This window comes from Lissotriton vulgaris, chromosome 7 (assembly GCF_964263255.1).
Source record: "Lissotriton vulgaris chromosome 7, aLisVul1.2, whole genome shotgun sequence".
Lineage (NCBI taxonomy): Eukaryota > Metazoa > Chordata > Amphibia > Caudata > Salamandridae > Lissotriton > Lissotriton vulgaris.
In genome coordinates, this window is record NC_141695.1 from 1439821822 (window position 1) to 1439848753 (window position 26932).

At 46.5% G+C, this 26932-nt stretch overlaps 1 protein-coding gene across 2 annotated transcripts in view; it reads left to right on the top strand.

Annotated features, from left to right (window-relative positions):
• Positions 1–24923, top strand: part of L3MBTL1 (L3MBTL histone methyl-lysine binding protein 1) — a 408694-nt gene extending 383771 nt beyond the window's left edge. For both annotated transcript variants that reach the window (XM_086932247.1, XM_086932248.1), the window contains exons 21-22: positions 22352–22414; positions 24139–24923. In XM_086932247.1, coding sequence (XP_086788373.1) covers positions 22352–22414; positions 24139–24273 — 198 coding nt within the window. In that variant the 3' untranslated portion in view covers positions 24274–24923. The remainder of the gene's footprint in view (positions 1–22351; positions 22415–24138) is intronic.
• Positions 24924–26932: the final 2009 nt, after the last annotated feature.

Below are 26932 nucleotides of genomic sequence, written 5' to 3' on the forward strand. Positions count from 1 at the left end.
GCCAAGGCAGTGACCCAGGAGAAACATGGAGAAGACTGACCCCCCCCCCCCCCCCCCCCCCCCAAAAACAGTGCAAGATTGCTTTTGGTGGGCAACAGTCTTCTGAAAAGAGGCAGACCTCGACGAGACTACAACTGGGAGCGGCATGCCCACTGAACGGGGGCGACATCCGTCACAAACTGTATCATCCTGGAGCTCAGGGCAAGTTTGGTTTCTTAGACCTCAAAATCAACTCTGTCACCTCTAGACTAGACAGGATGTCAGAACACTTGGATGGCCAGAATGACAGGATAGATGGGGCTGAGAGATGGAGGATGACACAGGCACCACAACGAAAAAAGTTGTGAAAATGGAGGAGACCCTGGCACTGATTGCAGCCAAAAACAAAGATCTGAAGGTGCGCTCCAGGCATAACAAAATCTGCATCATGGATATTGCAGAATCAACTAACCTGGGGCGACCTGATAAATTTGTGGAGATCTTGTTGTCTGACCTTTTTGAAGATACTTTTTCTATCAACAATTCATGGGGAAGCATGCAAACCGTTTGCTGGGCTGCAGGCCTCCACCTGGGGTACCACCATGCCCGTTGCTTGCATGTCTCTTAATTTTACATGACAGAGACCCTGCTCTACGACTGGCATGAGAGCAGAGCCCCCTTCTCCATCAAGGCTTTACTGTCTCCATTTACCCTGACTTTACAGTGATGGTACAGGAGGCCAGAAAGACGTTTGACACACTGATGTGTGTCTCCAAAGGTCTCAAATGTGCCCTGCTCCACCTGGTACACCTGAAGGTGGACTTAGATGGCAAGACACACAGTTTTCTTCGATTGGATGCTGCGTCCAAAGCCTTTGGCAAGCTCCTCAAGACCTACTCGCCCAAGGGACAGATATCGGATATGCGATGGGGCAGCGTATAGTCTGGCACGCCGACCATGAACTATGCGGAATGAAAAATCGCTGGGTAGATGCCCAAACTATCCTACTGCTCTGCTTATCAACAATATGGGTACATTTGTTCTGATTGGCCTGCTCAGCCTTCTGCTTGGTGTTGGACATCAATAATGGGAATCAAAATGATCGGGCCCTGGTGGGAGCAGTGACACCACTGACTTCCCAGACTATTTTTTCGAGACATGTACTCAATATGCTGCAATGCGATCCCTGGGAATATTCATTGGTGAGAAGACTTTAACCTTGTAATAGACACTGACCTAGATCGTAGCCATCTGACAGAAGCCCGCCAACCTGTATCCACTAATGTACTCTGGAGGTCTTGGAGATGTGTGATCGCTATGATGTGTGACAAGAAATAATCCATCCAAACAGGTCTTTTCTTTCTATGTGTACCCCCATAAAACATAACCTAGGATAGACTGTTGGCTACTTACCACTGATATTAACCCCTGGATTCACGATGTGGGATATTTGTCTGAGTTCTTTCCACTCACTTCCCACTGCTTCTTGCGCTCGCTTTCCTGCAGCCCAGAGAGTGCTTTACCTTGTGGAGATTTCTGCACGATCAGGTCTTCCAGGACAAAATATGTTCTGCTATTGTTAAATACTTTGAGCTAAACAAGGGCACAGTCGAGGATCGCCATACTCTGTTGGATGCATTCAAGGAGTATATATCAGAGGCATTGTACGACCTAAATGTTTGGGCACACTTAGTGGGCTCAGATAGATTCCACTGAGCAGGAGCTAAAAACACTTGAATCTAAAGTTATCACTTTGGGCAACTACCTGAACAAAAAGTGAATGAACTACTAAAGAAATACATTGATTTGACTGACAGAGAGATGTGATACTTGTGTAAAAATGCCCAAGCCCAACAGTATAGTGATGGTGAAGGCTGGGTCAGATGCTGACTGGTTACTGAGGTATGATAGAAAGCAAGCCAATATTATGAAGCTCATCAAAATGGCCGGGGGGGTCGTCATAGCGAGTGAGGATATTGTGAACATAGTGGTGCAGTATTGCAGGCACTGTATACTTCAAAATCAGGAGACAAACACAATGCATTTTGAGACAATTTGAGGTGGCCCTGGTCTGTCTTGAGAATGCCACAGATATTTTCTTAATGAGCAGATACATGCAGACCAAATTATGGCAGCAGTAAAGGTTCTTGCTGGTGGTAAGGCCCCTGTATTGGATGGTCTTGCATCGGAGTTCTACAAAACTAACAAGCACCTTTTAGTGCCCCATGCTTTGAAGGTATATGAAGCAGTACTAGAGAAGAAGCAGTGCCACCTACGTGGGCTAAGTCATAATCACAGTCCTCCCCAAGCCCGGGAAGGGATCTGATCATTGTACTTCATGTTGTCGAGTATTCCGTCTTAATCTAGAAAACAAAGTCCTTGCTAAGGTTCTGGCTACACAACTCTTGCTATTAATGTAACAGTTTATCTCACTTGCCCAGGCGGATTTCATGCTCACATGTACACCACCTTGAATCTGCGCACTGTGTTTTAGGTCATGAACCTGGTGCCACCAGACATTGAAATGACAGTCAACTTATTAAAAGCGGGGAAGGTATTTGGTACACTGGAGCAGTCTTTCTTTATGGCGACCACAGCGAGATTTGGTATCCCAGCTCAGTTCACCACAGCGATGCTATTCTTATATACTGCTCCAGTGGCGCAAGTATGTGCCTCCGGCCTGACATTGGAGTCATTTCCCATCTACAGAGACACTAGGAAAAGTTGCTCATTATCTCCCATTTTGTTTTTATTCATGCTCTACCCTCTGATACGACTCCTGCAAGATAACCACAAGCAAAAAGGTCTCCACTGTACATGGGGACACCTTCTGCACTCCTTGTACGGTGAGGGCATTCTTTTATTTATCCGCGACCCCATTGCCAACCTACTGCCACTTATTCAGGAAATAATTTAATTCAATGGGATCTCGGGGACAAATATCAACTACGATAAGACCAAGTTGTTCCCCTTAACCGACTCCACCAGATGCCCATCACTGGAGTTTCATATATGATGGGCTGATGATACTGCCAAATAATTAGGAGTGAACCTACACAAGAACCCCAGTGAACTAATCCAATTTAACTATGTCCCTCCAGCAGATAAACTTGGACAACAGGTAGAACTGTGGTGAAAATTGCATTATGGCTCCCCGGATGCATATCGATCATCAAAATGATTGTGCTTCCCAAATTTCTATACCTTTTCACCACCATTCCATCCAGCTAAGCAATGCCTTCTTCCATACTTTACAAAGACACCTTACCAGCCTGATGTGGGCAGGTGAAATACAGAAAATATGTTTTGATGCAATAACATTACCCTACAGGGGAGGTGGCTTTGTGGTGCCATATTTTGAAATCTATAATCTTGCAGTGCAGTGCCATTACAGCCCTCCTGGTACCACCCAAATTTGGCATTCCCCGGCCTGATCCCCACCTGGGTATTGGTAGGACCGACCCCGCTGCAAGCCTTGCTGCTGGCCGGCCTCCCATGCCCCCTACGCTATATCAGCTTGGTGGCAATGACCCACTGGGTATAGAAGTGATTTGGGGAGGAATTCATCACTACCTTTTTAGATTCACCAGCATTACAGGGAATTAAAAACACATCATTCACACTGACAAGAAAAGAGGAGTTATGGATTACTTCCAGAGAGTGCATTGATCAGGGTAATTTATCGGACCAACTCTAGGTTACATCTTAAGGTGGTATCACACTCCTACCTTGACCAAACAATAGAGCTGTCAGTCTTCTCTCCGTAACCAGCTTTCTTTGCAGAAAGAGCACACAAAGGATCTCAATATAACTCACATGTACTATATTGGCAGGACCAAGCTAATCTATATATCAGAGCAGCTCTTTTGTCTCCTTTGTAAAGCCTCAGAAAAGTAATCCCATCTCCAAGCTAGGCATAGCCAGGTGGATAGGGCAATCATGGCCATGTGTGACCGATCCCTGTAGTGGATATCTATTAGGCAACCATCAAAACACCACATACCTTTATCACACATTATTGTGTGGATAGCTTAGCCCCACAACAATCCATGGTAGGCAAGATGATTAGGACGCTATTTCAGACATCTGCATCATTCACACACTAGGCCCACCTTCTGCAGAGTACTGTTTTACAGTATATTTCAAGCATGTATGTAGCAAATCTGCCTTTTCTGTACAGTCACCCCAGATTTGTTGCCTTTTGCTGGACCCTATTTCTGCTTGTTTTAGAACTCTTTTCTCATTACTGATACTAATCAGGAGTAAAGTGCATGTGCACACACTTTAATCATGATTAAATTGGTTTATTCTAATAGACACATTTAACTTACAAGTAAAGTCCCTAGTATATGTTGTATAAAGTGCACCCACTGCCTGAAAGTAAAATGCCTCTTTTGGATGACGGTACAATAGGGGGTGGTGATGGACGGAGCATCACCACCCCCTTTTGTACCGCTTTTGGCCGTCATAAGTGGGCAGGGTATGCTCAGACGTGAGTCCCTTGCTCACTTTGCCACTGGATTCAAGCAAGCCGGGCTGAAGACGGCTGGAATGCCAGAAACCGGTCCTCGGAAGCTTGCTTCCGGTCCAGAGAAGACATGGCTTGGCAGTTCGGGCTGGACTGTTCCCATGAGGCACAGGGTCAGTCTGATTTGCATATAGCCATGTCTGAACTGGGGTGGCAGAGTGGGCTAAAGAACGGTGATGGATTAAACCCAGATCTTTTGACTGGGTGTGAGTGTTTGATTGATTCAGATGCTCCGTCCATCACCACCATCCTTTTGTACCTCTTTTGGGTGACATCACCTATTGTACCATCCACTACATTGACAGTATAAACAAGGCTACAGACCTACACCTGTGAAGCCTGGCTGCTACAGTGTAAAACAGGCACGCATGACCTGTCAAAATAACCCTTTTTGAGAGGTAAAAATCTCAATTTTAAATATTATTAAGTCACCCAGAGATAGCCCTTGTAGCCACAAGCCAGGCTGCATGATATTTAAAAGAGAGACAGGTAAAATATTAATATAACCATGTGCCTACAGTGGCAAGGCACCACTAAAAGCTATTTTTAGTGTTTCAGGCTTAACTATTCTATGTTCAAAATAAGACTACAGATTAAAGTACTAATAATTTATCTAGGGAATGGGATGAGGTACATAGATCATTTAACAACTGTTTCTAATAGTTATTAAAAATCCAACTGTAGAGTGAAGTCAGATGTTTAATAGATATTAACTTTTAAAATGTTAACTTTGCCCTGCCTGTAGTTCCTGGAGGCTAATTTGCATTCACTTCCCAGCACCTCCCAGCCAGTGCCCAGCCCAGGAAGAGGTGTGAAAGAGATTGGAATTCCTCCCAGGAGTACACAATAGGCTTATCTGAAGGAGCAAAGATAATTCTTCTGAACTCACTAGAATTTTTATGGTGGGGGCTATGGGTATTCTTTTGGCAGCTCATTATGAAATCCTTCCTGGTAAGTTTTTGAGATACAAGTAAACATTTGGCCCACTTACAAGGTAGAGAATAGGATAGCAGAAAGGTTCTTGTGTATCCTGTGTCTGGTTGCTGAAGGATCCTGCTTTTGTTATACCAGATTTCTGTATCTGTGTTTGTTACAGGTACAGCACCTGCTTCAAAATATATTCTACAGTAATGTACGGTAGGACACTAGTGGTTACCATAGTGCACTGCCCTGCACATTCACAACCTATCGAGCCCGAATTTAGTGAGGCCTAAGATTTTCAGCATCTGGACAGTGCATGTTGAGCCTGACTGAACAAGTGGGTAAGGTTGCCCCTGGAACTTTTACCCAGTAGGTTATGGGAGTATCCAGGAGTCATCCACACACACTAGTTGAGGTCAGGCATACATGTAGCACCTCAAGGCACCAGGATACTTTCTGGACCTGTGAAAGAATAGAAGAGGACTGGAAATGCTGCCTGTGACTGGAGAGAAGGCCTGAAGGACTGGACCTTGTCCCAATTGTACCCAGGACAAAAAGGTGAACTCTAATAGTCAGTTGGCTTACCTCATGTGGGGCTACAGGGACACCCTGAACAGTAGGGACTTAGAATAAGTCAGAAGGTAAGCTCTTTGACCGGGATGAATCTGGTTTGTATATCCAATCCGTGCTCCATTGTGGTCAGCCAGACATCATGCCTAGCTTCTAGTCTCCCATGACCATAGACCATCATTTCAGCTTACAGGATTTTGGGGTTATTTCTACTTGAAACTTGCAAAAATTGATATCTCCAGTTCCCAGTACTCTATTTTTGTCATTTTGGTGCCATTTTGTTTACTAAATGTTCCTTTAATTGGGTTTGGGGTATTTATTACTTGGTGTTTTGACTTTATTACTCTTTTGGTACTGCATATGTATTTTACACATTGCACAAAGGTAAGCCTGTCTGCTCTTTGCCATAGCTACCAGGGGGTTGAGCTCAGGTTAATTTAGTGACTCTAGGGTTATCCCTGACTAGCTAAATATAGAAAGTGCTGCTTAAGCTGTAAGCATCTGCTCATAGAGTGTAGTGCTTAACATTTTTGTGCATATGCTCTGCTCCTCGGTAGTTTCTGTCTTTTGGGGTACTCTGTAGGCACTAAGAAGGGATGTTGCTAACTCTGGTGGTTCTGGTAACTAAAGCGGTTTTCCTAGGTTTTCCTCCTTTTCCCTTTTTTGTTCCTTTTTTGCTGCATTTCTGTGCCCTTTTCTATAACCCCCAGTATAAGGTTTGAAGGATAAGGGACCCTCCAACTCTCACCCTCACCTCCCACAGCTTGTGCAGATAGTTCCAGGGGTCCTGAAGATCCTGGCTCAGCGTCTATAGGGGTCTGTGTGGGAGATTGCACACTGCGCTGGGCTGTTCCAAACTCGAGTGCCAAGGTCCTCGCTCTAATTGGGACGAGTCTCAGCTTTACCCACATTGGCTCACATTCAATCTGTCCATGCTGTGACCATGCTGTGACCATTTGTTTTTTTTGGGGGGGGGGGGGCAAGCGGGAATACACCAGGACACCCACAAGCCGCACCCAGGCCTAGCTGAGCTGCTTCTGCTGGGCCCCTAGTTCATGCTCTGCAGCCAGTAGTTATTACTGCTGCAGCTCGGGCACCTCTACACCTCTCCTCCTCACCTTGCCTTGTTGCCTTTTTGCCTCAATCGCCTGCCTCTATCAGTTCTTTGTTGGAGCCTGGTTAGAGCAGGCCCCCTAGGGGCCAGAAACGGGGACCCGTAAGTGGGAACAGACGGGGTACAAGGGGCAACACCGTCTTGTGGTGCGAGTTGGGGACAAGTATGGCCTGATACGAACCACTGCTCGGGACTCACCCCAGGTGTTAGAGACCGCTGTCCGCTGCCGCCATCCACTGCCTTGACTACTGCTTGAGCCAAGCAGGTATGCTCCCCGCACAGCACCACTCCACCGCTGCTGCTTCAAGCATCAAACCGCAACACTACATGCCAGGAGTATGTTAAGCAGGGGAATCTACAGCACTACACACAACAAACAGATACTTACAGTTTAGTAGCATTTTCCTTACTCCTGTTATTCACGTAATATTAGCCACTGCAAGGCGAATAGATGATGATTTCAAATGAGGTAGAAATGCCACCCATGTTTAAGGAGCAATGCAGTCATCTTTATCTTGGCATGTTGATAAAGAGATCAAGTAAATATTAATTCAGAGGCATGAGGCGGCATCCACTGCAGAGTATCTCTCTAGGCAAGCGCACAACAATGGGAGAGGTGTAAAGTGTAAGTTGAGACGTCATGCTCTATACTCCTCTACCCCTCAACCCTCTTTAGCTCCATTAATAGCTCCGATCCTGGCCCCAGACCTAGCTTTCTTTCCATTGTGCATGCAAAGGAAGGTGGGTAAGGGGCAGCACGATTAAACCTTTTGTAAATGTACCTGGAACCATGTTGGTGAGTGCAGGTAAGTAGACCAAGAGGACTGGGAAGTGAACAGCTAAACAGGCATTGGTGCTAACGGCTGTTGGTGGGGACTCATAAGGTGCCTACCTGAACTTCTGCAATCTCTACTCCCTTGGCAAGTACACATGCAGATAGGCTTTTATCTCTGAATTACAATTCGTATGTACAAGAAAAAAATGGTTGTAGATCTAGATTTAAAAGAAACTTTAGAATTTGAAACTTAATTTCCTTTTCAAATAACCAAAACGTAACCATACAGAAGTCAATTAACTTACAGAAAGTTTGAGAAGTTAGGGGAGACCAGTTGGAAAGAAATCTCCTTTATAGCTAAATAACCACAAACATACATGTTAAAATTAGACTCAACCGAAAAAAGATTTTGGCTACAATTAATAATTTGCAACTGCTGGTGGGGAGATTTCGGAGATGAATATAAATTAAAAGAAAGAAAGAAAGAAAGAAAGAAAGAAAGAAAGAAAGAAAGAAAAAACAGGGTATATTTGTGTGAAATACAATCAAATAATCCATAGCCCACTCCTTTTACCCTTCCCAGTATACTAATCAATTTGAGAATTTTGTGTGGTATCTAAGTAGTTCAGTACCTAATCCAAAAGATAACTGTTACATTGGCTGCATTCCTGCGGACAGTGTACTAATCAATAAAAAAGAGACTATCGAGAAACTGCATGATATCTTAGTTCTCCTCCCAAAGATAACTGCTACAGTGGCTACACTTGTGTTCAACCAGAGACTGTAAAACGTCGCTATGACAAGTTAGGTGCCCATAAGAACACAAAAGATCAGAGAAAGCCCATGCAACAAAAAGGGCACCTAAAAAGGAATAAGTTATAAAAAAAATCTCTTCTACAAATAATGAAGCTTACAAGTAACAATTTATGGCAAAAATTAGGGCATGCAAAATAAAGATCAAAGCAACCAAGACAGAGAAAAATGGGCAGGAAACAAAGAAATGCTGTGCAGGGAACACAACACATGATAGAGATGGGCTCAGAAAGGGTTGCAACACACAGCGGTCCCTGTTTACATGCACTATATACTAACATCCAAGAATATGCTCTTGTGAAGACTTGAAAGAAGTCTCACAATTTTTGCTTGTGTGCTTCTTTGGTTCTATAGGTTCCTCAGCCCCATCGTAGGAACAGAAGAGTGCATATCCCCAACCCCCAGCAAACACTATAGGCCTTCTAGCGACTAGAGACAAGGTAATCTGAGTCCCAGCAAAGGTGAGGTGAAAAGCGTGTTGATTTCTGTGACGGTCCATGCCAGAGTAAAACTTCTGTTGTCTAAGCTCCTTCATTCCAGGAGTGAAAGTGGAAGGGTTCAAGTGCCCATACCTGAGGTATTGACCAGTGAAGCGCACCCCCTTAGGTGCGTATTCCTTTGCATGAGCACAAGAGACTAGACGTACTTACCACCAGGCTCCACAGGCTGTTCCACAAGCAAGGCTCATAGTTATTATTATTATTATTATTATTATTATTATTATTATTATTATTATTATTACAGAGTTTTATATAGCTTGAACTTGACCCAAATCGGGTACCAGCGCACTTTACATAGCACCAGTTGCATTACATGAGAACACATTCATTTTTGTTAGGCACAGGGAGATTAAGTGATTTGCCCAGAATCACAGGATGTTCAGCGTCATGCCGAGACTCAAACCCAGTTCCCCAGATTCGAGGTAGACCGCCCTAGCCGTTAGGCCAACTCCTCTCCCCATAGTCGAAGATCAGTGTAGCTTCTGAGGGAAGAACAGCTAAGTTGTAACACTTAAAGACCCTTTTCTTCATACAGTTCTCATCTGGTCCAATAATCTTCGTCTTCTCTACGCCCAAATATCATGACTCATCTTCACTACTCACTGATATATTTATTAGATGGCTGAGTACTGCATTTTCTCAGTTGCCAAGCTTCAAGCCTTAGTGACCATCCCTTAGAAAACAAGATCTTTTCAGAGTTTTCTTTGCGGGTTGGACCTGGGACACCTTGTAGGAACTGTTTATAGTGGATCACTCTATGAGTTGTTTTTTTAACATTACAAGGTAATGTGTGACGTACACAGATTGGCCTGTAGTTATTTTTTATTTAGTAGACTTAGCAATAAATGGTGGTTGTTCAGCAGGATGTGCTACTGTTGTGTTATCATTAATTGTTGATTATGCTCATCTTTCACTCAGACTTCCCACCGATATTACCCCTAATTATACCCTACTTACTCACTCATGAGAATCTGTAACCACCATTTAAGGAACACTCATCCACTTAGTCACATCCTAGAGTGAGGATACTTATTCTGAACTCTGAAGCCAACCTGTTCTCAGCATGTGATCTCAATTTATTCCAACTCTTTCACGCAGTATCACTCCAGACGGGACAATAAGTAAGTGTCAAGACTTGAAAGAGGGCCAACTACCTGCCCAATACAAGTTTTGTAAAGTGCCAACATGCCATATTTTATTCTGTTTCACTGCACTTTAATTCACTGCAAAACAATCTGTAATGCTAAAGATAACAGATCTCAGAACATGCTAACATTTTAAGCAACCTACAAGCTAAAAGAAGCCATTAACTGCTACTCCTTCACTACTTCAAGTGATTTAACTCCATCCTTGTCTGGTGTCACAGGTAGTGGTATGCAATTTTAAGCTACCCTCCTTTTTATTTCAACTTCGCACACCCGATTCATAAATAAAAGCAGTACGAGTGGTGTGGCTGTTGATTTTACTCTTCACTCTGTTTTGTTTGTTCAAGGAGTCACGTTCTAAACCTCCTTAACATGCACCTTCTCACTTTTTCTTCCTTTCACTTATTCACCAAATCTCTGGAATAGGAAGGCCGCCTATGATGAGAAAGGGGCCAAGTCTCTGGTAAATATCTGACCAGATAGCCCCGAGGGTGTTCGCCCGTGAGGTGCCTTCCTCTCCGCCACATATTTTTTCACATATTATTTTGGTATATGTGTGGTTCTATGTATGGTCCTAAACAGGGCTGACATTTTTTTTGGGTTGCACCGAGTTGAAAATTTATGAACCCCCCACAATTAGCGGTAACGTCAGACTAGAATGTCTGTTTCAGGACGGTAAGGCATTAGAGACAATTAACACCTTAATGTAGAAACAATACCGGGTGTTTTTCCAAATTCTACTTCCTGAGAATTTAGGTGGATTAAAGTCGCATGCCTGCTAGACATTTTCTAACACCGGTCCCGGGTTTTGGGAATCTTTTGGATTGCATTTGATGAGTGGAGGGCTTTTCCCATTAATACCCGTAATATTCCCTCTAAGCTCCTTTTGTTATTGAAAGTCAAGGACATCAAACCTGGGCTTCTATTGGAATTCTCTAGGGCTATTATCAAGCCTCTTTAGCTGCAGTTTCCTGCCAATAAAGCAGCAATAATGTTTGTGCCGTTCTTGATAATATGGCCCTTCAGTCATTTAGTCTGCAGGGCGTTACTCTTTTGACATACAGTAAGAAGAGGCTGTCCGGAACAGTGAAACCCTTTGACTATTCAAGAGTGAATTCTACTTCTACCAGCTGTGGAGCTAAATCATTATCACGAGGTAGAGATATACTTGAAACAAGGCATTTACAATGAGTAGACCTCGGAGGGGGGCATAGCAACCCAGGGGCCACTAAAGTAAAAAAGTAAGTATTACCTAAATACAGATAGCCACACCAGTTCTCGTATTTGTCTCTCCTGTGTACAGAGGACTGCTGCTGCCAAAACACTTCAGCACAACCGACTACCTGATTGTCAGGGTCTGGAAAGTGGCTGAAACCTGGATAAGAAAAACATGTACATGGCAAGCCTTCGAGCACTAGCTGGAAAGTCTCAAGCTGTAAGAGGTAATACCTCTGAATATTTTAGGCTGCAAGAGAAGCACTTTATAAGGCAGTAATCAATGGAAATATGTTTACAGAAAATCAGTGAGCTCTGGCAATAAACAAACATAGTCTGAGTAGAGGTGTTTACATGAGACAAACACTTGTTCGATGGTGTTATCTTTGAGGCATTTATTACCCAGCATGTTTTAACAACCTACCTGCAATAGAACATCCTTGTGGAGTGCTCCATCACACTCAGAGAAATGCCAGTGGTATGGATACTTTGGTGAATCACTTACTGCTTAATTTCATGGTGCACACTTCGATTAGAACAAGCATTTACAATGCAACGGTCTCGCCTTTGCAAAAGTTAGAGCTATTGGCATTGTAAATGACAAAATTTTTATTTATGTGGTGGTTTTGAAAACAGATAAATAAATGGCATTGTCATTTACAATGCCAATGGCTTAATCTCTCACAAATGTGAGACCTATTTCATTTGCACCCACACACACACAGAGAGCCACACACACACACACAAAGAGCCACACACACACAGAGCCACACACACACAGAGCCACACACACACAGAGCCACACACACACACACACACAGAGCCACACACACACACACACACACAGCCACACACCCACACAGCCACACATGCCCACACACAGAGCCACACACACACACACAGAGCCACACACACACAGCCACACACACACAGCCACACACACTCAGAGCCTCACACACACACACACCACCACACACACACAGAGCCACACACCCACACAGAGCCACACACACAGAGCCAGACACACACTCACAGAGCCACACACGCACACAGCCACACAAAAAGCGCTCTGACACCCTGCCTTTGGGTGGCTCCTGGCACTACTCATCCCAACGCAGGGGGTCAGCACTTTACATTGCACCTACACATTCTACATTGACGATAAATCAAGTGTGTATATACATAAAAATAAAAAGGTGTTACATATGACCGTGGGGGTTACAAGGTGTAGGACCCCCTCCCGGTGATGTGACGCGCCTTCTGCCCCCTCCCCCCCCCCCCCTTGGTGAGCCCCCTACTTTTTTAGGACGTGCGCTCTGGGGTTAAGAGAGGACAAGTTGCACCTTTTCCCCACTCCTCGTTCAGTGCATTCTGGTACATGTAGTTTTGTCTCAAGGCTCCTTACACGTTAAGCGAGGGTTTGTAAGTGGAAAGCTCTTGCGGTCACTATGGAGGGGCGGGAATTCCATGTAGATCGGACGGACTGGCCTGTGATCCTGGCCAAGCCCCAGGATCTGTGTGGTTTAAAGACTCTGCAGGCAGAGCCCGGCTGCCCGCTGCCTCCCAGGTCTGTCTCATCTGAGACGCTGCAGTCAGACCCCCAGCTGTCTCAGGCCTTGGCTAAAACGCCCCCAGTTTGCTCGCCCCCGCAGCATCACTGCTGCTGCCTTGAGCTTGCTTTGTGTCACTCCTGGTTTCAGTCTAAAGCGCAAAGATGCTGGAACTTGTAGTGCTAAACCTTCTCCCCACTATAAAGTGCGAATGGGCGGGGCACAGACAACAAACGACTCATGTGCCGGGGCGCGCCTCGAAAGAAACAAGCGCCTTGAGGGGATACGGCATGAAGGAGTACACGTGTGAACGGGCTCCGCCCCTGTACCCTCGTTTTGGGGGGGGGGGAGTTCCTGTGTTTACGGGATGTAGAGCCTGGTGATGGAAGGGCTCTGAATACTCCGCGAGGAGCTGTGAAGGGGAGAATAGTGCTGACATAGGGCGTCTGTGGGGGGGGGGAGCGGGGCAGTAGTTCCGGGGCGAAGGCGAGGCTGGACTTCACACCGAGCGCCCAGAGCGGGCTGAGAGGCCTCTAGGACCCCCGCATCCCCCCGGGCCGAGTCGGAGGGCTCAAGGGGGCATAAGCTCATGGCTGCAACGCCTGGGGCTTCGGGGGCAGGGCAGAGTCAGTGAGGGGGGCAGGAGTGTCTGCCCCAACATTAGACAGGCACAGGAGAGCTGGGGCAGAGTCAGTGCGGGGCAGGACTATCTGCCTCAACATTACAGGCACGGGAGGGCTGGGGCAGAGTCAGTGCGGAGGGGGGCAGGGCTGTCAGCCCCTACATTACAGACACAGGAGGGCTGGGGAAGAGTCAGTGCGGGGGCAGGACTGTCTGCCCCAACATTACAGACATGGGAGGGCTGGGGAAGAGTCAGTGCGGGGGCAGGACTGTCTGCCCCAACATTACAGACACAGGAGGGCTGAGGAAGAGTCAGTGCGGTGGCAGGACTGTCTGCCCCAACATTACAGACACAGGAGGGCTGGGTCAGTGCTGGGGCAGAGTCAGTGCCGGGGAGGGCAAGGGAAAGAAAAGAGGAGGGGCCTGAGGATGAAAGGCAGCAGAGAAGAGGGTTCAGAGCAGCGATTAAGAGAGGAAGGAAGAAAGAATGACAGAGAGCAAAGGAGCAAACGAGAAGGAAGCCACGCATGAGTCTGACGCCAGAGAGGAGGGAATGGGAAGCCAAGTGCGGGAAAAGGTGAGTTGAGCAGCGGGAGGGGGTAGAAGTAGAGCTGAGTAAAGACTCGGAGGACTGGAAGAGCAGACGGAAAGGGAGTGTAACGGGGAAAATACGCCGCTCTGTGAGGACTGCGCGCCTGGCACGGGTGGACACTCAGTTGTTACATTCTTTGCACCCAGTGGTTCCATTCTGCTGGTTATAAGTTCAAGTTCAAGTTCAAGAATTTGTATAGCGCACTACTCACCCAGAGGGTCTCAAGGCGCTTGGGGAGGAGGTTACTTATTTATCGAATAGCCAGGTTTTAAGTTCTTTTCTGAAGGAGATGTGGTTCTGTGTAAGGCGGAGGTGAGTGGGGAGTGAGTTCCAGGTCTTGGCTGCCGAGTAGGAGAAGGATCTGCCTTCCATAGTGGATCTTTGGATATGCGGGACTGCGGCGAGGCCTTGATTGGAGGATCTTAGTTGGCGGGTGGGTGTGTAGAAGGATAGTCGAGTGTTGAGGCATTCGGGTCCTAGTTTGTAGAGGGCCTTGTGTGCGTGGGTGAGGAGACGGAATGTTATTCTCTTGTTGACGGGAAGCCAGTGGAGGTCTTTCAGGTGGCCGGTAATGTGATCTTGGTGAGGGATGTCCAAAATGAGTCTCGCCAATGTGTTTTGGATGCGTTGGAGTTTTTTCTGTAATTTGGCTGTGATTCCGGCGTAGAGGGTGTTTCCGTAGTCTAGTCGACTCATAACCAGTGCGTGGGTGACAATCTTTCTTGTCTCGGTGGGGATCCAATGGAAGATTTTTTTGTGCATACGAAGTATGTTGAAGCAGGAGGATGAGGCGGCGTTGACTTGTCTGGTCATCGAGAGGGAGGAATCTAGGATAAAGCCTAGGTTACGAGCGTGGTCTGTGGGTATGGGTGCGGAGCCTAGATCCGAAGGCCACCATGAGTCGTCCCAGGCAGAGGGGGATGATCCTAGGATGAGAACTTCTGTTTTGTCTGAGTTAAGTTTTAGGCGGCTGTTTTTCATCCATATGGCTACTTCTTTCATGCCTTCGTGAAGATTGGTTTTGGCGGTGTTGGGGTCTTTGGTGAGGGAAAGGATCAGCTGGGTGTCGTCAGCGTAGGAGATGATATTGAGGTTGTGTTGGCGCGTGATGGAAGCGAGTGGACACATGTAAACGTTGAAGAGGGTGGGACTGAGTGATGATCCTTGTGGAACACCGCAGATGACTTCGGTGGCCTCTGATTTGAATGGGGGGAGGCGGACTCTCTGAGTTCTTCCAGCGAGGAACGAGATGATCCAGTCCAAGGCTTTACCTTTTATGCCGATGTTGCTGAGGCGTTGTATGAGGGTGCTGTGACAGACAGTGTCGAAGGCGGCGGAGAGGTAGAGTAGAATGAGGGCCACTGTTTCTCCGTTGTCCAGTAGTGTTCGGATGTCGTCTGTAGCTGTGATCAGGGCGGTTTCGGTGCTGTGTTTGGCTCGGAAGCCGGATTGTGAGGGATCGAGGGAGTTGTTGGATTCGAGGAAGGCGGCGAGTTGGCAATTGACGGCTTTCTCAATGACTTTGGCCGGGAAAGGGAGGAGGGATATGGGGCGGTAGTTTTTAAGTTCAGAGGGGTCTGCTGTGGGTTTCTTCAGGAGGGCGCATGCTTCCAGCTTTCTGTGAAGGTGGCAGAGTTGAAGGAGCAGTTGATGACATCACGGAGATGGGGTGCGATGATGGAGTCTGCTTTGTTGTAGATGTGGTGTGGACATGGGTCGGTTGGCGAGCCAGAGTGGATGGAATTCATTAGGCGGATGGTGTCTTCAGTGGTGATTGGGTTCCAGGCGATGAGGTTGTTAGAGGGCGGTTTAGGTCCTGGGGGGGTGGAGAGGATTGTTCATTGGAACTGTTTTCGAAGCTGTTATGTATGTCTGCAATTTTGTTGTAGAAGAAGGAGGATAACGAATCGCAGAGGTCTTGGGAGGGAGTGATGTCGTTTGAGGCTGCGGTGGGGTTGGTGAATTCTTTGAGGATGTTGAATAGTTCCTTGCTGTTATGGGCGTTGTTGTCGAGTCGATTCTTGAATGCTGATTTCTTGGTGGATCGAATCAGCTGGTGGTGTTTGCGGGTGGCTGACTTGAAGGTGGTCATGTTGTCGGTGGTTGGGTTTTTTCTCCATGTTTCTCGAGAGTACGGCATAGCTTCTTGGATTTCTTAAGGTCATCGTTGAACCAGGGGGCCTTTTTTTTGTCTTGTGTGGTGTGATGGTTTTTCAAGGGTGCTAGTTCGTCAGCGCTGTGAGTGATCCATTGTTTGAGTTTGGTGGCGGCTTGGTTTGGGTCCGATGAGAGGGCGGGTGGGTTCTGGTTGAGCGATGTGAGGAGTTGGTCGATGGTGATTTTGTTCCATTTTATCCGGGGGATAGGTTGTGGGGGGTTGTGGGTCGAGGTGGTTTTGTAGCTGAAGTGAACACAGCTGTGGTCCGTCCAATGGAGAGCTGTGGTATGATTGAAGGAGAAGTGTTTGCTGGAGGTGAAGATAGGGTCGAGCGTGTGTCCGGCTACATGGGTGGGGGTGTCAACAAGTTGTTTGAGGCCGAAATTGGCCAGGTTGTCAAGAAGGGTGGTGGTGTTGCTGTCGTTTTTATTTTCCAGGTGGAAGTTGAGGTCTCCTAGTAGAATGTAGTTCTCGGAGGCGAGGGCATGTGGACTGATGAAGTCAGTGATGTCTTCTCTGAATTGTTTACGGGTTCCTGGAGGGCCTGTAGATGAGGGTGCCTCTGAGTGTGGTCCTAGGGTCGGTGTGGATCTGGAAGTGGAGGTGTTCGGCGGTTGTCAGGTTATCGTCGGAGCTGGTCGTGATTTTGATAGTGTTCTTGTGGACGATGGCGATGCCTCCTCCTGTTTGGACGGTGCGGTCTTTCCGGATGATCTTGTAATTGTTCGGGATGGCAATGGCGATGTCGGGTGTTGATGATGCGTTCATCCATGTTTCAGTAAGGAAGGCAACGTCCGGTGATGTAGTGTCGAGTAGATCCCAGAGTTCAGTGGCGTGTCTGTGAACCGAGCGGGTGTTCAACAAGATGCACTTCAGATGGTTAGAGTCGGAGCTGTGTTTGGGGTTAGTGGATGTGGGGTTGGTCTTATCGCTGGTAAATTTGCAGGAGCTGCAGGCGAAGGGACCGTGGGTACGTCCCGGGGCAGCTTCGTAGCATTGTGGTGTGTGTCCGGGGTTAAGGGCTAGGAGGGTGGCGGCATCATACGTGAAGCGAGAGGGCTGGGTAAGGCGGGGACCAGGGGGTCTGGCGCTGGGCGAGGTCCAGGCGCGGACAGGCGTAGACGGGCTTACCTCTGGCGCACCTTCGGCGCGCGTGGGGCGCGACCGCTGCGCGTGAACGCTGCGCGCAAATGCAGCTGTCATAAATGGATAGTGGAAGGGGAGGGGCGAGGGAGGGTCAGCTGGGAGGCGGTAGCGGGGTGGAGCTACGGGAGAGGTCACAACAACAAAATGGATGCAAATATTAAGCGAAAGCGGGGCACAGCCGAAGCAAGCAGAGATCTGGCCAGTGCTAGCGTCACAAAATGCTAAATGCAGGCGATGCGGTCAAAAACTTAACATCAATGACTATATGCAAAAATTAATTTCCACTATTCTAGCGATGCAGCGCAAATATATATCAGGCAGCAGCTATCTCGATAATGCAGCGCTAATGAGCACAGTTGAACAGTTGAGCAGGCTACGATACCAGGCGCTACGAGGAGAAGCGCTGTCTCAGGGAGCGTGGTGGAGCGACCGTCTCGGGGCAAGCCCAGATGGTCAACTGCGCACAGACTTTGTCCAATACTATTCCATCGTACTATGGGGCAGTGAGGAAGTGTTCAAGCATCTCATGGTGGTTTCAGTAGAAGCGATGAGAGAAATGGGCATCAGGTCAATTAAATTAGGATCTATGCAGTTCCTGAAGCCAACATCTTGGGAGGTGGTGTAGGTGCTGATTCAGCAAACTAATATACCTACAACGTGGCTAAAATGATCTTCTGAGGAAATGGTGCAGGACATACAATACACTCCATACGAAAACACCAACTGAAACTTCACCAGTCCTCCACCTTGAACTCTCTCTTTGTAGAGGCTATTAAATTGCCCAAAACAAAACTAACTTTCTAAGCATGGCATTCCACCTTTGGCATTCATTATATCTTATTCAAGTAACCTCTTCTATCTACTCATTTGTGGATCCCCCTTTAGCCATATTTTCCCAAAAAATATTCTTTTCTAATTTACTTGCACTGTATTCATTTTTATATGATAACTCTTTTACGTCTTGATTCTGTGATTTATATTTAGAAAAGGCCGCAATCGATTATAAAATATACACTTCAATTTGACATGCTTGTGGTTTATATATCTCAACTTCAAACCAGCTATTGTATCCTAAAATGGTCCATCTTCCAACAAAAACCACAAGGTCAGTAAGACCTCAGAACCTGGAGGAATTTGCCTGGAATCCAGGATAAATACTTTCAGAACTAGAGACAGATCCAGCCTGCACATCAGTTAAATAGTTGAAAAGACATATTTCTTCTCGAGGCTCCTCTAGTCATTACAGAAGGAGTAGCAACCTATTTAGGTATTTTCCTGCACACATTTTCTGGATCCTTCTCCTGCATTGTTGGCGGTGTCAGACAATAGCCTCAGAAATCTCATCTGAGGCATTTTTTGGCATGTGTCACCATTCTCTTTATTTGGCCTCTCACAAAATTACGGAGCTGTTTGAAAATATTGGCATTGCTTTAGAATTCTCTAGGTGGTGCTTTTGTACGAGTTTCTCCTACTAGAGCTCATCTGAAAATAGAGGGGAGAGAGGAGAGAATGGAGCTTGCTGTTTTGAATCAAATACTATGCCCAGGGCCTCTTCTGGCTCTCCTTGATTCCCATCCTGTTCCTCTATTCGTGGTCATCAGATGATACAGTCCCTCCACCTGAGGAAGTGGTAAACAATCAAGCAATCAATTAGTCTGGGATTTTTAGAGCGCGCTACTCACCCGTGAGGGTCTCAAGGCGCTGGGGTGGGGGCAATCGGGTAGCCCAGTCATTCGAAAAGCCAAGTATTGAGGCTCTTCCTGAATACTTGCAATGTGAGGCTTTGTCTGATGCTGAGGGGGAGTTTGTTCCAGGTCTTGGCTGCAATGTAGGAGAAGGTTCTGCCTCCCGTTCTGGCTCTGTAGATGTAGGGGATTAAGGCCAAGGCTAGGTCTGCGGAGAGGAGGTTACTCTTGGGGGCGTAGAAGGAGATTAGTTGGTTGAGGTATTGGGGTCCGGTGTTGTGGAGGGCTTTGTAGGCGTGTGTGAGCAGCTTGAAAGTCACTCTTTTTTTTACGTGAAGCCAGTGAAGGTCTCGTAGGTGCTGGTTGATATGGTCTTGTCATGGGAAACTGAGGACGAGTCTGGCTGCGGCATTCTGGATGATCTGGAGTTTTTTGGAGTAGAGATTTGTTGCTTCTGGCATACAGGGTGTTCCCATAGTCCAGTCTGTTGGTGATGAGTGCATGGGTGACGGTCTTCCTGGATTCGGGGGAATCCATTTGAAGGTCTTGCGGAGTATGCAGAGGGTGTTGAAGCATGTGGAGGATACAGCATTGATCTGTTGGTTCAGGGTGAGGGAGGAGTTGAGAATGATGCCGAGGTTGCATGCGTGGTCCGTGGGAGTGGGAAGGAAGACGAGGTTGGGGGCCACCATGTGTCATTTCACAAAGAGGGGGTGGATCGAGGATGAAGACTTCCATTTTCTCGATGTTGAGCTTCAGGCCGCTGCTGCTAATCCAGGTTGCAAGGTTCTTCATTTCTTCCTGGAAGTTGTGCCTGGCGATGACAGGTTCCTTGGTGAGGGTGAGGGTGAGCTGGGTGTTGTCGGCGTAGGACACTATGCTGAGTCTGCGTTTTCTGACGATGGTTGAGAGGGGGGCCATGTAGATGTTGAAGAGCGTGGGGTTGAGGGAGGATACTTGGGGTACTCCGCATCTGATCTCTGTGGGTTCGGAGAGGAAGGGAGGGAGTCTAATTCATTGAGTTTTGCCAGCGAGGTAGGAGCGCATCCAGTCCCTGTATGCCGGCGTCGTGAAGTCTGGCAGCTAGTGGGCGGTGGGAGTCGGTGTCGAAGGCTGCTGAGAGGTCTAGTAGAATTAGGGCTGCCATGTGGCCTTGGTCGAGGAGTGTGTGGATGTCGTCCCTGGTGGCTAGGAGTGCAGTCTCGGTGCTGCGGTCGCTGTGGAAGCCTGATTGAAATGTGTTGAGAATGTTGTTGGATTCTATGAAGTTCGTAAGCTGGATGTTGATGATCTTCTCATTTACTATGGCGGCGAAGGGGAGGAGGGAGATGGGCCTGTAGTTCTTGAGGTCGGTCGGGTCTGCAGAGGGCTTCTTGGGAGGGGTTTGACTTCTGCGCATTTCCAGTCATCGGAAAACATGCCTGTTTCAAGGATGCAGTTGATTGTCTGTTGTAGTTTTGGTGCGATGGTGGAGGCGGCCCTGTGGAAGATGTACGTCTGGTAGGGGTCAGTGGGTGCTACCGAGTGTATGCTCCTCATGGTCTTTGTGGTGTCTTCTGTGGTGACGGGTGAGGATGGTCAGCTGAGTGGAGTTTCTGGTGAAAGGTGTTGGGTCAGTGCCTTGGTTCTGTTCATCGAAGTTGGTGTAGTGTCCTTATCTTGTGATGGTAGAAGGAGCAGAGTTTTTTGCAGAGGGAAGTCAGGAGTTCCACTGGGGGGTGGGGGGGGGGGGCGGGGAGTCTGGTGAATTCTTGTATGATTTTGAAGAGCTCCCTGGAGTTGTGAGAGTTGGAGAGGATTCTGGGGCATGTTTCATTGGGGCGCGTTTGTGGAAGTAACATAGAGGTTGTAATGGTGGTAGCATCCTCAGTCTCTCAAGCCAGAATTCAACCAGCAATTGTAACAGATTACAACATTAGATTGCGTCTATCAGAAAGCAAAAATTGCAAACTTATGTTGATATTTTTCAACTGTAAAAGATGCTGTGCCTAGTACTTTAATAATGACTGATGTACCTTTTTCCAGTATTCTTGTCTGCCATGGAAAGTATAGCTCTATTCTGCTTTTGTGTAGTTAAAAGGTGTGGGTCAGTCAACCCAATAGCTCTGTAGATTTGTTAAATCTCGACTTGTTTTACCATTTTGGTTTAAAGGACAAAACAAAAGTGTCTCCATATTTCCCTTTATTTTCTAGCATTCACATAAAAACTATTCCTGTTGGTGACATATTAGCCTTGTGGAAACCGTAACCAAACATCATAAACAAACATTGGCAAAGCCAGTAGGTAGGATGGGAAGAAGAGGGTGATTAATGGGGATTAGATAATGGTATAATTTTTGTAAGTACTATGAAGTGGCCAGCGCTGGCCCGTGGAGCAGAGTGTGCCATAAGGCAGTGGGGGGAGAAGAAACAGCAATATGACGCAGCTAGTGTTGACTGCATCATAGCGTTTCTTTCTGAAGAAATAGTACTTGAATCACAGCGCAAGCAGCTGATCAAATTTAATTCATCTGTGTTTGGTACGTGCACTAAGGAAAGAAACGGAAGTGACACATTGCAAGTGCTGCCCAGTTAGGAGGCAGCTAAGAAAAGCAACCATGATGCCCAGAATGGTCAGAAATGGGCGGGGTCCAAGTCCATTACTGAACACAAGAGTCTTGCATGCGAGGGCACATATGCTAGTGTATGTTCATGCAGGCAAGACCTAAAAAGGGACTCTGTAAAGAGTAAGGTAGTATTTTATATAGGGAGAAAATCTTCAACCTGACCAACGTGACTGGCACAGACTTACTGTGACTGAAGCGGGTGAAAGGCTGGATAGAGAGCACATTAGTTTGAATTTCTACAATTTCCGTAATTCCTTGTGAGTGAAACTACCATTGAGAAAAGTAGATGGTGTTGGGGTGAGGGGATAAAGGAAAAACAAAGACATTGAATTTGTAAATATGAAAAAAGTATATGACCTGTATATTGTTGTTACAGGATTGTACAGTATAATACAGCCCTTTAGAGTGACGTGCTGTTCTTTTGTATCTTCAGGTGTTCACTTTTGTTCAAAACCTGACAGGTTGTGAGGACCAAGCCAGGCTCTTCAAGGATGAGGTGAGCGGAATGCAATGAGTTTAAGGGAACTCCAGAAGCACTTTAGTCATATGTACATCTCTGATGTTCTGAGCGTCCCGAGCCTGTCACAACAAGGAACTCACTCATAACCTGCAGCAGCCCCTCGTTCCTCCTTTGTGGTCCAACACAGTTCCTCCTTTAGTTGTGTTAGTTCAGTAGGTGCCATGTTGAGCATGGCATTATCGGATAGCCCAGGCTTTGGTCCAGTAATGTTATGTAATGAGCTGAAGCTTTGGCTTAGCAGTATAATGTGCAAACAAGTATACAGTGTAAGCACCCACCAGTATAAACGGGAAATGACATTTACAATGCGGACGAACCACGCGTTCCTTTACCACACAAGCATTTCCACGTTTGCCTTGACCACACATATGTGTGGTAAAGGCAGTTAGTGCTCTAGATTCAGAGCGGATGGGCGGGGAGAATGGAAGGAACAGGAAGGATCGGGCTGCAGCTTGGTAAGTAGGGCTGGGAATGGATTGATTTTTGGCTCTGGGTGGGTTTTAGGGCTCAGGGCGGGGAAGTCAGGGTAGTTTTTAGGGCTGGGGGCAGTTGTAGGGCTCAGCCCTGGGGTCGATTTTAGGGCTGGGGGCTGGGTTTTAGAGCTCAGGGCTGGGTAGGCTTTAGGGCTGGGGCGGGGTCTTTCTAAGGGCTGAGGTCCCTGACTTCAGGCTCAGGGCAGGGGCAGGGGCTAGGGTGTAATCTTTACTGCGCATATGCCTTTACCAATCATGCCTATACAACAAAATTCATTGTAAAGTCATGTGTGGTAAAGGCATGCGCAGTAAAGACACAGTCGTGGTACAGACCGCATTGTTAAGGCATGCGATATAATCATCAGTTTAGGGTGGTGATTAGGATGGAGAAAGGACTGCCACCGCAGGACCGGAGGTGGCAACTGCTGGCCCTGTGGTGGCGGTCCTTCTGCCAAACAGATTTTTCCCACCGCCAGATTACGATGGCGGTGGGAACATGACTGCGTCCCCAGCGGACACAAAGACCGTCCGCAACCAGCTATTGTTCCGATTGCCTGGCAGACGGTGCAGGGTGCCTATTAGGATACATGTAAAAAGCTGTCTTTCCATGGTGGTGAAAGGCATGTAGAGTTTTGGTACGGGCCCGTTGCAGGCCCCCCTTGTTTTGGGGGGGAGGTGGGGTGCACGTGGGGGGTACCCATGGTACCCCCCAAATGTCACTGCACCAAGTGGTAGGCATCGTGTGGTACCTGCCATGTGGTGCAGTGACATGCACTACGAGCGATTTTAAAATCGCTGTTGGTGCTGCTTTCAGCAGCACCTGCGACAATTTTAAACTACAGAATGCGTCCGACATGGTGGCGGGCGCATTCTAATTTGTAGTACGGGACCGCCGCATGTATGGCGGACAGTCCCGGTTTCCACAGGGATAGTGAACGGACTCCTCTCCGTCTGCCATCCTAATCAAAACCTTAGTGTTCTGCCACTGCAATCATCTGTCACTTCATTGTACATCTTTGGGTCATGCCTTGGGTAATCTGCAGACAGCAAATATTATATACAAACTCTTGTTCAAGTATGTCCGTGACATTAATGTCCACAACAGAAGGATGAATGTCGCACGAAGTGGCTGCAAGATGTGGCACTTAAAAGGATAAAACAGGACGCGAATGATTACATAATGAGGGCATCGTTGGTCGTGGTTTACATATTCTCTTTTCTTTCTAGATGATTGACGGTGAAGCGTTCCTTTTGCTGACACAGACTGACATTGTCAAGATCCTGAGTGTCAAGTTGGGTCCTGCTTTGAAGATCTACAACTCCATCCTCATGTTTAAAAATGCTGACGACACCTTAAAGTGACAACACCAGAGACACAAACCTATGTGGAGTCATTTTGACAAAAATAGGTTCCGTCAAGCAGGGAAGAGGCTAGCTACTGTTGTTGTTAAAAAGAAACACACCTGATCAAGCGCTCTGTTTCTCTGTGTTTGGTGCTACATTTTCAACCCCATGTTTTCACACAGCTATGGTGCTCTCCTTCAGAATGATTGGTCTTTTAGCAGCAGGGGGATCAGTGACTCCATTAATTTGGTTGTGGATGAAAGGGGATTCAGCTCTTCTTTGTGTCGTGTTCATTCTCCCAGAGTCCCCTGCCCCCTCTATTACTGTAGTGTGACTTGATGCAAGCAGGATGTACCCTGGGACAGTGATTTGATGAACAGAACATAACCACTTTTGCAGAACCAATAGGTGGCTCCAAGAACCCACCATACCATGCATAAAGACTCTTTCGGCTGCTTATAAATGCTTGAAAGGGACCATTGTGTATTGTTTTGTTCTTTTTGTCAAACTGCCAGCCATGGCTTGAACTATTTTTTAAAGTTGATTTCATGGATACTGATGTCTAGTGTGATTTAATGTGATCATCTACAGTGACTGAGCAAGTGTCTTTTTGTGCACTTGGATTCTTACAACTCAATAAGAAACTGAGATTTGCTTTTGTGCTGACCTGCAAGCATTTTGGTTTTTGATCTCTTTATATCGTCCTCATTTTTTACTATTGCTATTACAGTTGTGTGTCTTGGGCAGGAAATGACAAGCCACTCGACATTTTGTTACTCTGTAAAACAGGTCTTTCTTTTCCATTGCTGTGCATCATGCCTCAATACACACTGGTGCAAGCATAGTGTGGTAATGTTCTTTTATGCAGATCATTTCTTTGACAGTCGCAAAAGGAGCCAATTGTGGCCTCATTATGCAGGTGCTGATCTTTGCTTCAGAGATACAGAGGGTTGAATTAATATTACCAGCCGGTATCTCCACTTCAAAGTTCAGCCATTTTTTTCTCCGAAATGGGAAGTAACTTCTTGGACCTACATTAACTGTGTGATTTACTGGGCAGTTGTTTTATCATTTCCCCAAAATGCATAGACATTTTCTGGGCTCTCTGTGGAAATGCCAGTGGTGAGTGGGGTCAGGAGTGAAGAGCACACTTTTGCCGGTCCAGCGGGTGGTTGGCATCTGCTCCAGTGCGCGAGTAGGAATTGGGCAATGCGCCTACCCCGAGCCCATGCTCTGCAGCAAGTCTTCAAGGTCCGATGTCTCTTGTACCAGAATTATTGGGTCCTGAGTTTGCAAATCCAACTATTCCAGGCCTGGACAAACTTGTAATGAGGATTTGGGTTATTGCCCCAGAATTACTGTTCCAGGTTTTTTTACATAGGAGTGAAAATTATCACAGTGCCTTCACAAATGTACCCTACTGTAAGGAATACCCTCCTTCCTATCAAAAGGGCCAATTTATATGTTTGCGGTGTATACTCCATCACAGCAGCGACAGAGTATACACACTGCCAGCATAATGGTCTGCCCACCCAATTAAATAGCGGGCAGACTATAGGTTGGGTACGGCTATAGTCAAACTTCTCCAACAGCCCAACAGAGCAAGGGCCAACTAACTGAGAAATGGCTACATGTCTGCCTGCCAAATTTAGATGGGCATGGTCTTGTTATTTACTGTCCGTCACTGCCAGGCAAACGCTGATGGTAAGGGACAGTAACATTTAAATAATGCTCCTCCCTCCAGATGACTTCCAAGGTGAGGGGAGCATTATTTTTTTCATTTTGGAAACGAAAAAACTGTTTTAGGGTCTTCTTTTTCAAAATTAAAAAAAGCTGTTTTCACTCAACCCTCATTAAACAACAGTATGCATTTACCTGCCAATGCCTGACCACCAGCTTGGCGGTCATTTATAATTTCAATTGTTAGTCCCTCCACCAAGGGGATGAATTATTTTAATCCATCCCCCTGACGGTACAAAGGGCAATTCACCATTATATAAATCTGCCCAGTAGTCTCAGCCATTGTATTCAACATGAGATGAATAGTCTACCTTCCCTTTATGGTGGTCTAATGGGCACGTATTGACACATCAAACATAGAAACAAACTACATCAACTACAAAGTGAACAGTGTCTCATTAAGCACATGTCTAAGTGTCCTTTATACGTGCATTGTTGTGGTACCCTCAAAGGTTCTGTGATTACACACTGTTAATCTTTAGGTGATCAGATGAACAGAGCTTTAGCAAGGTTGCCAGCTACCTCTTCTGTGATATAATTCAGGGTGTAGTTATTTGTTATTTCTTGTTTCGTCATTCGTCTGAAGCCCATGTATTTTCCAAGACTGGCTAAGTTCCAACATTGAGACCTATCTTTTTTTGTTTATGTCAGTGAAATACTATAAGTGTGACTGGTATGCCTTTTAATTCTGTAAGGACAGTCATCAGCCGATTGTATACAATTTTGTCATCCGTATGTACTGTGAAGAACCTCAAAATGACCACGATATACCATGGCACATTCTATCACTAGTGCTGGATGCCTTATGGACCTAATTCACAATGGTAAAAGTATACTTTTCAGTAAGTTCACCAATATTTGCTATTCACAAAGTCATTTTAATGGTAGTATCTTTATGACTGTGGAGTCTCAGCACTTTAAAAAATAGGACGGTCCT